At 45.8% G+C, this 13,908-nt stretch overlaps 1 protein-coding gene across 8 annotated transcripts in view; it reads right to left on the bottom strand.

Annotated features, from left to right (window-relative positions):
* LOC138834704 (semaphorin-4D) overlaps window positions 1-13,908 on the bottom strand; it is a 107,002-nt gene that overhangs the window by 23,126 nt on the left and 69,968 nt on the right. For all 8 annotated transcript variants that reach the window (XM_070033341.1, XM_070033338.1, XM_070033339.1 and 5 more), the window contains 7 exons: window positions 11,606-11,919; window positions 9,843-9,988; window positions 6,777-6,839; window positions 5,275-5,373; window positions 2,360-2,453; window positions 1,294-1,407; window positions 328-479 (listed from right to left, as the gene is read on the bottom strand). In XM_070033341.1, the coding sequence (XP_069889442.1) occupies window positions 328-479; window positions 1,294-1,407; window positions 2,360-2,453; window positions 5,275-5,373; window positions 6,777-6,839; window positions 9,843-9,988; window positions 11,606-11,711 (774 nt within the window). In that variant the 5' untranslated portion in view covers window positions 11,712-11,919. The remainder of the gene's footprint in view (window positions 1-327; window positions 480-1,293; window positions 1,408-2,359; window positions 2,454-5,274; window positions 5,374-6,776; window positions 6,840-9,842; window positions 9,989-11,605; window positions 11,920-13,908) is intronic.

The raw sequence follows: 13,908 nt of genomic DNA, 5'->3' as shown, positions 1-13,908 counted from the left end.
AGTTCATAGTTAATGCAGTTGACTGAGACCTCAAAAGTAAGATTCTAATTCCCATGGAGTCTGATGTGTATACACAACAGACCCAACTTATATATCTGGGAGGTCCGAGGACAGTGCTTCAGAACCAGAAGTTGACTGGTTTCATGCTGCTTTCCAATGCCCCTTTAGTCCTCATGGACACCAGGGTTTCCAAGAATGGAAGGCTGGCACCTGCCAGGCCCCTTACAGTGACATCTGTGGCAGGAAGGAGTCCTATGTCAGGGAAAGGAATATTTCCAGACCTGTTCCCAGAGAGCAGAAATCCAGGGTGGGCAGGGCAATGCTCACCTTGCACACTCTCGCAATACGAGGGACCATTAACTTGAAAACAAACTCATATTCCACAGACACTTCCGTGAAGAAGAAGTAGATCTTGTCGTCCTCACCCTCGGCACCATCTGGGCTTTTTCGGATCACATCAGCAAAGACAAAGCTAGGCTCTGCAGAGAGATGACCCAAGATTGGCCCTGCACATGTAGTTGTGTCACTCCCCGCTCCTCATGGTGTCACAGGCAACTCAGTGTAACCTTGGGACTCGGGGCTTCCCTGCAAGGATATTTGCAGTATGTGTGCTACATCTCAAAACAACTCCAGAGTCAGGAATGATAATGCTACTGAGTCTGGCTGTGCTTAACTTACCCCCTCCTCAGTTCAGAGAGGTGGCCCCAACAACAGCCATGCAGGGTATTTTTTGATGTCCACCCCAGAAGTTTAATGGAGCCGCTTTGACAGGCAGCCAGAGCATCCGGTGCTTTAACATGGAAGCAGGTGCACTAAGACTGAGACCTTCAGATGGCCCATCCTGAGGAGCTGACTGATGGTCCTAGAGGCCACAGGATTTGCCCCACACAGAGAAGCTTCAATGTAGCCCAAGTTCCCACTAGCCAGCGATCCCAGATCCTAACTTCAAATATCATCCAGGTACTGTCTAGAGGTAGCAAGGCACTCTGATCCCATATGACCTCCTCTGGAGACTTGATACAACGCTTGCAATGTTAATGTCATGCCAAAATAAGACCACATCCCAGTGTGACAAATCTGAGTTCTTCATTTACCATCTGAATGTCACTTTTATGAAAGTATCTCCGATCTGTTCTCAGGGTAGAAGGTTAAAGTAGCCTTTTAGTCAAGAGCTATCTGATGGTTTGCCCTGGATGGTTGTGTCCCTGCTACCTAGGGCTGAGGGAGATCAGGAACAGCCAGAGGGGAAGTGAAGTGAACCGCACACACCAGGTCAGACACACCATGTCTTACCATTCAGCCATGGGATTGTATATTCTGTCCGAAGAGGACTGTGGGAAGAGTTTCGGGAGATGATGGGCTCGCTTCCCAAAAAATTATATGCCGTCCCAGAATACAGCTCTTGATCTGAGGTAGCCCAGGAGTAGGGAGGAAAAAAGAAAGATTAGCTCCTCCAGCTGTGGCACATAGACATGGATGAATGTTTAACAGGATTTCTTTGTAACTGAATTAAGCCCCTGTGTAGAAGGAAAAAGTTAGTTCCCCAACTTTTGGGATGACCTTCCACTTCCTACAGCTGTTTTTCCTTTGGAGTAATTGTAGGTACCACACTGAGCTGTATTTTATGATTTAAAGGGAAATAAGTGAACACGTCAAGAACTTTTCACACTCAGTGAAACAACAGCAGATGGCTCCTCCATCTACCATGGGTTACATTTTCATAATAGCATCCTAAATCGGAAGTACTGGTTACAAGAAATATATTAAGTTCCCCCCTTTCCTTGCCAGACAACACAGACCACAGGCCATAAATGTGCTCAAAACACACCAGCTTGGAGGAAGGCAGACTCACCTCACCCAAAGTCTATTTTGTAATCAGGTTCTAAATATCTGATGAAATTCACTGAACATGAAAATGAAGACTGAATGCTGCTATTATGGTGTACTTCATACCATGACAGGGTTAAAAAAAAAAAGTTAGTGGAACCACTGTAAGCTGGAGACTGTACAGTAATGGGTACCTACAAAGCACATGGCCCAATCACTGCAGATGTCTTGAGACCACAGCAGGCAGCATGGGGCTCCATGGCTCACTTCCTTCCCAAACAGAAATATCTGAATATTGTGTGGAAAGCATTTGTGCTACCACTGTAGTGGCTGGTTATCCCTTTGAACGATGAATTAAAAAATTCCTAAGGCATCTGTGCTGAGGGACGTATACCTTCTGTAAGGGCAGCTAATGTTAAAACGAGGCCTGGCAAGACAGGACTGGGAAGGAAGGAGAGCCAAATTTCTTGCACAGGGATGGAACACTTGGCCATAAGCTTCAGCAGCGAGGAGCCTCAGGAGAAAGACTCACCAACCATGACAGATGTGTAGCTGTGCGCAGGGTCAAAGGGACACCTTCCTTTGCCATCTTCATTTTTCCCCAGAAACTTAAAGGATTCTAAGTTCTGTAGTGGAATAGAGAGAAAGAGGATCTTAAGACATCTGATTTTCTAAAACAATAATGTGTCTTGGTACCATTTAATTTTATAGTTTCCTTATTCCCAGACGACCAATAGAGAAGAGCAGATGGGAGTTGGGTCACATGATTTCTACTCTTGGAGACTTGGGTTTTATTCCTAGCTGTATGTCACTCAGCTTAGAGTGCACACCAGTGCATTGGGCCCTAAATGAGTGACCCAGGATCTCAGTATCTTCATCTGGAAAATGGGAACCTGGACGCTGGTATCTCTACTAGAGCTGTTCAGGGCTATTAAGAACCAAATACGAGACATGTTCAACAAGTAACAAGGGCTCATGTTTACAATTTAACTATTATTAAAGACAAGGATGGAAGTATGGGGTGGGGGTGAGGAAAGGCAATAAGCCATGGAGTCAAGCTGATTAAATATGCATGCATGAAATATGATGGTGAAAGTCCTTTGACAGGAATACAAAACAGGTTCTGCCTGAGATGGGGCCAGACAGCTCCCTGTTAGGCTATGAAATGTGAAGTGGGATGACAATGTAGCCCATGTGATATAAGCCATTTATCACACCAGAAGACACCTGGCAGATACCGGGGTGATGTGTAAAGGGCCTGACGGATTCATGATACTAAGGAGTTGGCCATCTATTTTCTTAGCTATAGAAATGGAATCAGAATTAGGCAGGAAAGTTGTCATTATTTTCAAGAGATCATTTCAAAGGCATTAAAAAAGGCATTAAAAATCATGGGTCATACTTCCATAAGAATTCGCACTCACACAACATGTGCACACAACATGTGCACGTAATCCCCAATTGTGCAATCCATGTAGTTAGTACACATGAATGAGTGATCAGCTTTTTTGTTGTTTCAAATTTTCTATTGAAAGTTTTGGGGAAAGTTAGCCAGGCATCTATGGCTCATGCCTGTAATTCTAGCTACTCAGGAGTCTAAGCTTTGAGAATCACGGTTCAAAGCCAGCCCAGGCAGGAAAGTCTGTGAGAGTCATGTCCAATTAACTGCCAGCAAGCTGGAAATGGCACTGTGGTTCAAGTAGTAGAGCATTAGCCTTGAGCAAAAAAGCTCAGGGACAGCACCCTGGCCCTGAGTTCAAGTCCCAAGATTGGAGCATGTGTGTGCACACATGCATACACATACACGTTTTAGGGAAAGTTACACATCTAGACTGACACTAGGTGTCAGTCTTACTCTCGTCTTACCTCAACCACAACATTTCTACATATGTAAATATAAACAACAGAGCTATGCAATGCTAGACATTTTGATGTGAAAAATGCTTCCAGTACAACTTATGTTTATTTTTTTGTACATTTGTATTTTCTAATGGGTCTGTATATTTCATCTCTCTGACTCTTGTTTTGTTGTTTTGTTATTTTTGCAGCGGCTATCAAACCTAGGGTCTCTTGCATAGTAAGCAGGAGCTCTATCTCTTAGCATATTGAGAAAGTCAAATAAATTAAGGATTATAGAAAACCAAGCTTTGCAATTCATCAGCCAATACCTATTCATGGTATCCAACTGCAGGTAACGCAGGGTTCTGAGTAGTACAATGACTACTGCCATGCCCTATACAGGACATGAATAATCCTGCTGTTCTGTGTGTCCAGGCTGAATGCCCTACTCACCCATCACTCAGAAGTCATCTTAGATACTAAATACACAAACCTCAGGTAGTTTGGTACTACTTGAGCTTTTCAGGCATCCACTATGGCCTTGGAAACATGTTCCTAGCAGATAAGGGACCACCAAATAACATGTTTCTCATCTTTCAGGAACTTATGAAATCCAGGGTTGGTTACTAGAAAATGTGCCTCATTTCCAACTCTCCGATGTACTTGCTTAAAATATGCTCCTCCTTCTGTTGATGATTGCCTAATTGAGCACTAGATTGTTTGAATAAAAAGAATTTCTCCCGAAAGGATAAAGTGAGACAGTTTGTTAGCTTGATTGTTAACTTGAGGAAGGCCCCTCCTCTCCTTCCCTCTCACAGCAGGATAGAGAAGATAACCAATTAGACCAGTTGAGGACGTGACTCAGGGAAAGGCAGAAAGTGTCCTGCTCAGACCACTCAAGAGTGGGTGGCCCTGGGAGGGCTGTGCAGTGGGCAGGGTCATGCCAACACAGAATGGTGATACAGTATTCAAGACTCACCAACACTGGCCAAGAATACACACCATCTAGGTTGCAAAACCTTCATCTGTGTGACTTGAAGCCCACCATGGGCAGGGTGTTGGGGTCACGGTACATAGGTACATACTATCAACAGTTCACTTTCTAGAATGTCTCTCCATCATTCCCAAGAACCACAAGTGATCTGAGTCCTGCTTCAACCCATGCCTTGTGCAGCAACACCATGGCTCAGCGGAGCATTAAAGACTACACACTTGGGGCTGGGAAGATGGCTCAGTGGTAGAGCGCTTGCCTTGCATGCCTGAGGCCCTGGGTTCGATTCCTCAGCACCACATAAGCAAAAAGAAAAAAGCCGGAGTGGCGCTGTGGCTCAAGTGGTAGAGCGCTAGCCTTGAGCTGAAGAGCTGAGGGACAGCACCCAGGCCCAGAGTTCAGGCCCCACGTCCGGACCAAAAAAAAAAAAAAGACTACACACTTTTCCCACAGCCTAGTGAAGCTTTCCAGAGGGGCCTGGAGCTACCCTAACCCTCACATTGCAGAACTGAAAAAAATCCTAGCGCTTTTGGGTTAAAGCTTCTGTCTACTCAAAATTCCACTCTTCATCACTGCTCAGGGAGCACACTGATCAAGGAACAAGTCCATGGCCTTACCAGGTGGTCACAGATGGGCTGGAATGCATTAGTCCCACATACATAGAGAGAGCTGGCACTGAGGGGCTGAAGTACCCGGATGTAGTTGAGGCATTCTGTCTGTGGGAAAAGAAACACCATCAACAGCCAGCCACTGAAATGCCCTCCACATCCACATTGTGAAGTCCTTCGGTGCTGCCCTGCATTCCCTCCTGACACTCCCATATAGAGGAGTCTGATACCCCTTCCACCTTGTGTACTGCTCAACTATCAGCTGAGTTATATCATCTTATCTCTAATGTGTACACAGGCTGTTTAGGTGATATTTTCAGTTCATTAGGTAATTGATATTTAATAAAGATCTGTAGACCAAACATAGGAAGGAATTGACCTCAAATTGTCCTTGAGCTCCCGAGGTAGAAAGAAATGTATTTTACTCTCACTGAACACATAAACTATTCCCTTGGTTACCAAACCAGCACAAAAGACCTCCACCTTCCAGGTGATGCTGCCCACAGAACAGGAAAGAAATGTTTCTTAGAATCTCAAAGCAGAGAAGCTAAGTAGAGAGGGAGTGACACCAGCTGTGCATCATAAAAGCCCCAGCAGGAAAACAAAGGCTCCACTTAGGAACCCACATGCTATTTTAGGGTGAACAGTACTTGGATTATATAGACTACAGTCTGAAATTATCTCAAATCAGAAAAGTTTCTTTTGGCTGTGACTGTTTCCAAACTGGTAGATGTAATTCACCATCACCCAAGGGACAAGGAGGGGGAAAGTGACAATGGCTATTTCCCTCTGCTTTGCAGACCCTGTTGTATGTGTAATTCCATCAGTGCCTGCTGTCCACTTTCTTATCGCTTCCTCAGGAAACACTTGGTTTAGAGACACATGCTTCAGTAAAAGTGTTTTGACACTTTCCTAACAATAGTTAGAGAAAAAATTTAAAAAATTAATTGAACAACCAAAAAAACCCTACAAGTTTCTCAAGAAATTTCTCTGCAATTAGCCAAATTCTTACTATTAACTCTACTGTCATGAGCAATATCAGGAACTAATGGGCTCTCACAGTCTGAAAACCTAGCAACAGGCAGGGGTACGGTGACACAGTAGGTAGAGGATGACCCAGTGTTCCTGAAGGAACACTCTAGTTAGTCTCACTATGCTTAGGAACCTAAGGAATGGGCTTCTGCCTAAGTCCTCGAATTCTGGCAGCATTCCAAGACTTCAAGCTGCAAGGAAGATCAGGAATCCTAAATTTTACACTGCTTGTCAGTGAACATAGGGAATCCGATGATTCACATGAAGTAGAACACATTTTTCAAGTGTCTCCTGTGTCTGGCATCCATCCCCATTCTCAGGAGAAGGAATGAGCTCCCCCAGGTTCTGTGATGACTGAACAGAGACCAGCAGGACCACTCAAACACACACCACACCCAGCTGAATTCAGAAGATACAGCACTCCAGATGAAACAACGAAGGAATGCATGTGAGGTTTTGTAACTGGCAAAAGCACTTACCTGTTTTGACTTTCCCTTTTCTGCACATTTTGCTTTTTTGTCTTCTGAGACTTTCCAGTATACCTGTGAGCGAGAAACAATTCAAAATCTAGTTCATATTATGCTCTCCCTTTAAAAACAGGTATGGGATAAAATGCGTGTTTTTTTTTTAAAGCACATCATGAGGGTTCAGAGCACAGAGGATTCTGAACTGGAGGAAAAAATGCAAAATGTAAAAAAGGACTGAGGCCTGGGGGCCTTCCTGAACATTCTATGTTTATCATCTCAAAAACAGGAGGTCTAGGAGCCCTAATTAACCACAAAAGAACAAGATAAAACTGAACCATTTGAAGTGGGGAAAAATTACTTTCCTCTAAAAGTTAAATAATTGTGCGTGTGTGTGCGCACGCGCGCGCGCGCGCACACACACACACACACACACACAGTGGAAGACAGGAATCCTATCAGTTACAGCACCATGGGTGTAATGAGAGGACATTAAGTAAAATAAGGCACACATAGACAGACAAGCACTACATTTCCTCTCTCAGGTGTGGAAGCTAAAACTAGCCAACCTCGAAGTAGAGTAGTGATTACTAGAGAATAGACAGGGTATGGCTAGTAGAAATAGCTGGATTTGATCAGTGCATACTTTATACATGTATGGAATTATTATTATGTACAATTAATATATGTTAAATAAACCAACTTTGATATCCATTAAAACTGAAGGAGCCAAGTGAGGGCAGCTTACGCCTATAATCCTAGCTACTCAGGAGGATGAGATCTGAGGATCACAGTTAGAAGCTATCCCAGGCAGAAAAGTCTGTAAGTCTATTTCCAAGCAGCCAGTAAAAACCTGGGAGTGGAGTTGTAGCTCAAGTGGTTAAAACTCTATCTCTGATTTAGCAAACCAAGGACAGTTCCTAGACCCTAAATTCAAGTCCCTAGTATTGGTGCACATGCACATGCACACACACACACACACACACACACACACACACACACACACACACACACACACACACACGCGCGCGCGCCTTCAGAAGGTGGCAGAATCATAATTCCTGACACCTGTGTTGGCAGCAACTGATGATAACAGTGTTAACACCACTATCAACTCAGTGACACTCTGTGGAGGATCTTCAAAGCAGCATCAGAACCAAGGCCACCAGAAGACAGAAAGCAACACAAGATGGAAGGAAAAACAAAGGGCCCTAGACTCCTACTTTGTCCTCCCTAAATGACCTTTACCTATTCCTGTGTAAGGCCCTGAAACTGGTGAAAGTTAAAAATTAGGACATTTGTGGAGACTCACATAGGTGTGGGGCTCAGTAGTGAGGAAACACACAGAGCTTCTTGGGAAAGGAAAGCCCAGGTGAGCTATCATTCAGAACTAACAGTGTTATATCCCCCAAATGTTCCTAGGGCAGAAAACAACCATCCACGGTGAAGTTATCGCAGTGGATCTCCAATCAGGATGTCCAAGAGCTTAATAAGGTCCCAAGTGCTTGGCAACTTCCCTCAGAATGTAAAAGGCAACTGAAGTTCCTCATCCACCTATGGAAACTGCTTCGGTCAACTATGTGAATGGTAATCAATCCTGAATCATATTTCTGGGCTTTTCACTAAGAAATTCTGCCAAGCATAGCCCTGGCCCAAGTTACCAAAAAGATACAGCTGGGATAGATGCAGATGTACAGAGGAAGGTCTGAGTGGGCAATGAGCCTGCAGCACCCATCTGCTCAGCTACTTTCTGGAAAAACACTATTTCTAAAGTAGAAGAGATTCAGAAACTTACTGACCTGTCAATCAGAAATTAGGAATAGGACAGATCAAAAAGGAGATAGAACAGAGCCATTGAGATTGGGGACAGAAGATGCTTTTTACCAGCCTGGAAACAGCCTGAGTCAGACAGCAGGGAAACCAGACTGCTTAGGGCCAGCATTTAACCTAAGGCCTGCCACCAGGACAAAGGATCTGATCACTAAAACAGGACCCAGAGCTTAAGGAGGGGCTCCCTGGTATACACTTGCCCAGCATGCAGAAGGCCTGACCCTAGAATCACAAAACTAAGAGGGCTGAGCTATTGGGTGGACATAAAAATAAACGTTTGCAGCAATCACTATAGCACTAAAACTCAAACCATCGAAGCCTCACCGTTGCCCTCTGGGTAGAACTAAGTCATAAACTTCTTTTTCTGAAAATTAGTCAATGAAGGTGAGCCTCTGGCATCTGTCCCCACTTTCACTAGAACTAGAAGACCAAAAGGCTGGTGAGGGTACTTTCTGTACCAGTTGACTCCTGGATGACAGATGAAAAGGGAAGAGAGAAGCAGAATATCACATTTTGTGACTCTGAGGAGGATGCACACACTGGCTTTGATGTCCCTGGGCCACTGAGGCTCGAGAGGAAGGAACTTGTCCTCAGATAGTGCCTCGCTCACCTGGCCTCTGTTCAGGGCAAGCCCTAGAGGAAGATGTGAGAAGACAGAGGCTCACTTTAGATACCATAAGGATGTAAGGAGCAATGACAAGGATAGAACATGAGACCGATGGTGCAGAGTGGCTTTCTCAGGAAAGAAACTGAGAGTGGCCCAAGAAACAGATTAAATGGACAGAATGTCTGGATGTAACAGTGGAGCCTGATTAGTTTTCCCTGGGTTCAATACAAATCTTTTAGCAACAACAACAACATTTTATAATCAAGTTGGTGAAATGTGAACTGACTGAATAATGGATGCTATAAAATGTGGGGGTGCTGTTTTTCATTTATTTGAGTGAAAAGGAATCCTTTCCCAAAGAATTGCACAGATGGAGGCAGGACTTGGGATTCATCTAAAGGCCACCAGAGGCAGGGAGTATTTGAGCCAAGAACAAGAGCCCAGCCTATGGAAGCTATAATTATCCAGAACTGGAAACACCAGAGTAAAGATTGTTCTATAATAAAAAGCTTAAAAGGAAAAGATGGAAAGTAGGTGGGGGAGGCTGAGTGACTTGCTTGTGGATATCCTGAGATAAGTCTACATGGCCAGGAAGGGAATTCTGGCCTTCTCACTCCAGCCTTTCTTTATAGTGCCTGACTCACCTCATGTTGCTTCTGAGAAATGTTGCTTGCATTCACTGCAAAGATGGCCTCTCGAGCACCCACGTACAGTGTGTCCTCGTCCTCACTCAGCAGCAAGGCTGAGTAGTTGAAGATATCTGGCTCATGAAATTGCACCAGTCCTACCTCTGTAAGAGACAAGGGAAACTGTCAGAGGCAGGAAGGAAGGACAGAGCCAAAGGGTCATTTTTGAGATCTGGATAGATCCTGAGCACCTGTTCACTTGGCTATAGTGAGCATGATGAAGTACCAACTGTGAGAGCCAATGAGGAAGATGCAGAACCTCCAAGACAGACCTGCAAGGTCACCATCAAGGGTATGTTAGGGGCTGTGCTTTGCAGCTCACATGTGGGACCCAAGGAAGCACACTTAACCACCCTTCTTTCTAAGTCTGGCTCAATTCCAAGTCCGTCCCCTACTCAGTGGCTTCCCAGGGGATCCTAAACCAGATAACTTCACTTGCCCATCTAACTCATCCATGTGTCTTTAGTCAAGCACAGATTAGGTCTGGAAAAAAACACAGTAGATCGTGTGTGTGTGTGTGTGTGTGTGTGTGTGTGTATACACACACACACACACACACAAACACATATAAAATGTTTTGAAGGAGTCTCAACTCCCACATGAGTGTCAAGCTTTGTTGCCTGTGACAGGTAACTGTCATGGCTCATGCTGACCTCCAGCACTTCTCTTCTTCCTACTCTTCTTTTAGAGAGCTAAGATCACAGGTGTGCAGCACCACACCCAGTTAAGTGTTTATTTTTTTTAAGAAGTTGTTTCATCTTTATGGCTGTTCTGATATCAATCTGAGAGTTTTCAACTTGGATTTCCACATATTTATTACCAAGTGCTCATGGGGTTGAAGAGTCAGGAATTCTAGAATTGTCTTCAGTTCCTTATAGTATGGTTCCTTCCTCTCACAAGCTGTTTACTCTGCCTGCAATGTCACTATGACCCGTGTCACACTAATCCTGAAAGCCCTACCCACTGTTCTCCAAAGCTGGAACTACGTTCCACATAGCTGATGTTCTGCTGTCGCTCAATCGACTGCCCTATAATTGTTCTCTTTCAGCTATGAGGGCATATACAACATATAGCTGAAATCTCTCAGCGCAGTCACATAGTAGAACATAGTAGGTAGGCAAGAAGTATGAAAATGCAAAACAAGACATAACAATACACGCCAAGTGCAAAGGCCTGCTGCTTTAATGTTCCAATGCAGAAAGAGGAGAATGACAGATAGGACATAGGTCCCGGTTCTGTGGGGCATGATGGCCTGGACATGTCTGAGACTCTGAGTCCTGTGAGGAAGCATCTCCATTGCTCAATGCCCAGTATTTACACTCAGAGACCTGCAGGCCCAGACACAGAGCAGAAGAGGAAATAACCACAGCTGATACCAGTGAGCAGGAAAGATGCGTTCTCAAGCTGTCCCCACTCACTCTTCTCTCAAGTGCAAGGGGCAGACACATGCCTGTGTTGGACAGCCCCTCAGCCACTATCGGGTACTAGGTAAGAAGCTACCCTTCAAGGATCCCTTAATTCAGACCCCATGAGAGGTCTGAGCAAGCTAATGGACTATTTCTAGTCACAAAAGCATCCCCTCTATGCAGCATAATGGACCACAAAGCCAGGACAGACAACCTGGCAGATCAAATGCCAGGTGCTTAGTGGGTCTATCTCAGAACTTCAGAGTTCCTGGTCCCCTCCCTGCACTGTCAGCATCTGGACAGCTTGGCTCTCACCTCTGTGTTCCCAGGTGATCCGGGGTATTGGTGCAAATGCCACTGCTGTCCCAAATGCCACCACTAGGGCTGTGAGCAGCCCTTCGACTGGGCCACGCATCCTCATAGGGTGGGGCCCTGAGCTACAGGCGTTAGCAGAGCAGGATCATGGGCAGCAGGAGGTAGCAGTGGGAATGATGTTCACCAAGCCAGCAGCTCTGCTCCAAGACGATGAGCGTTCGGGTCCCCAGGAACACACATCTTCCTGCTGGCCAGGTAAGAAGTGGCCACGTTCACCTCCTGGATGTTAAAGGCCACTGATGTGTCCTTCAGGCCTGTAGAGGAAACACAGGGAGGAACAAACAAGGTCACATGTCAGGACATTAGGTCTCAGGCTGCTCCTGCTTCTCAATGTCCCCTGAGCTCCTTCCCTTTACCTCCAATACCTCTCTTGCCAGCAATTTAACTGCTGAAGATCAAAAGGTGCTGGTTGTGGGAGTGCTGGGTACAGAGGACAACACTAGAGCCCCAGGACTCACCACCCTCTACACACACCACACACATACAGATCAGACTCCAAGATGGAGCTGACCTGGGCCAGATGGGAATGGCCAGCCAACTGCCTAGCTACCTTCCTTCAAGGCCTTCCTTCCTGCCTGGGGCTTCCTCTCTCCATCTTTTCCTCTTAGTCCAGGCTGCTGAGGGAAAGAAGCAGCAACTGACTGTCCAGTCTATTCAACAGGTGGTAAGCCCCCTTCGGTCAGAAATTCCTTGCTTCTTTCTGGGACTGGAATGCTACAAGCTAGGGGCTGGCCAATCTTTGTCATGAAGGGCACATGGTCATTATTCTCAGCTTTCCACCTCTGTCCCAACAACTGTTTACTAGTCTGGACCTGGGACTCATCAACAACATAGGTCCAATACGAAGGGATGATGCCAATCCTGATACCAGACATGGCAGGAAAGCCAAGGACTAAACGTGGAGAAAGCTGGATGGCTGAGCAAGTTTACATATTCATTCACTGGGTAGGACCCTGTTCTCCAGCCATCTTAAAAAAATGAGGTGGAGGTGGGGGGTGGGGGGGAGAGGTACCTTGCAACCTTGCATACAGCCACAGAATTGTCTTGATTCCAGTAACTGCTGCCTCTAAGACCAAGTGCTCATGCTGCAGCCAAAGAGCTGGTGGCCAGAATACTGACACTGCTCTCAGACCATTCACTGAGTTGAGGGCCTTGGCCACACACACAACAGGCCCTGCTCACAAGCCCCCCCCACCCCCAAGTGCCTTCAGGGGACAATGGCCAGAGAGGGAGTCACATCTCCATGTGGGCCTAAGGTGCCACAATCTAGCAACAATGCTATGAGGGCATTTATGAAACAACATCTCAGAACAGCCTCTTCCCCATGAATATCTTCCATGCATTTCCCAGAGAAGGGGAACAGCATGAGCAACAAATACAGTCAGCCTGACGGTGAGTGTGCTCTAGCTGCTGCCTCCTTTCCAACTCTTTTACAATTCATAATACCACAATGTTCCTTAAACCCACCAGCCTGCAAAACCCCCACACTGTAGTTGTGGCCCAGATGCAGGCCCCATATTAGGGTAGCAAGGCACAAGGAGAACAGCACTTTCCCCACTGGAGCCACCAACGTATGCCAGCCTGTGCAGCTATGGATGAGGTCTGCCTTGCATTAGGAAGAAAACACCAGGATATGTGGGAACAAGGTGAACTCTTCCAGTGAAGTGAAGGGGCAAGACCTGTGACTCCTCAATCCTTGAACCAGCACCACTGATTTTTGGCCTCAGACATGAAAAGGGGATCCTGGAGGGAGAGGGAAAGAAGAGGGAAGGGAGAGGGGGCTCTGGTGCCTTACCAGCTGCAGCCTGTGACACTTCATGCAAACAGACTAACCGGGCACCTCCAGCTCACATCAGAGTCCCCTACAGCTCACTCCTAACAGCTCACTCCATCTTCTACAATGAAAATACCAGGAAATAAAAGAAAATGGCTAGAATAGCTGACATCATCTCAGAGCAGCAGGAATGGGGGGTTTGAAAGCCCCAAGACTGGCAAGGGTTTCTTTCTCCCATAAGCCATATCAAGTGCATTAACTGTTTTGGTAAAACGAATTTAAAATAAATTAAAGTGCCCTGGTTCCTGTCACCTGGAGCAGAGCAGCTCAGCAGATCTCAACTCAGTTCATGCAATCTCTGCCACAGGATCCCAGGGACAGGGAAGATTGAGCAGGGCCTGTAGGGAGCCTGGAGCCTAATAGCTGCTAGAGGGGAGAGGTCAAACATCTTCCTGGAAGTAGGAAGATT

This window comes from Dipodomys merriami, unplaced genomic scaffold, assembly GCF_024711535.1.
Source record: "Dipodomys merriami isolate MVZ:Mamm:240054 unplaced genomic scaffold, mDipMer1.0.p SCAF_22, whole genome shotgun sequence".
Classification (NCBI taxonomy): Eukaryota; Metazoa; Chordata; class Mammalia; order Rodentia; family Heteromyidae; genus Dipodomys; species Dipodomys merriami.
The sequence above is the reverse complement of the archived record's forward strand: the minus strand, read 5'-3'. Positions and strand labels throughout refer to the sequence as shown.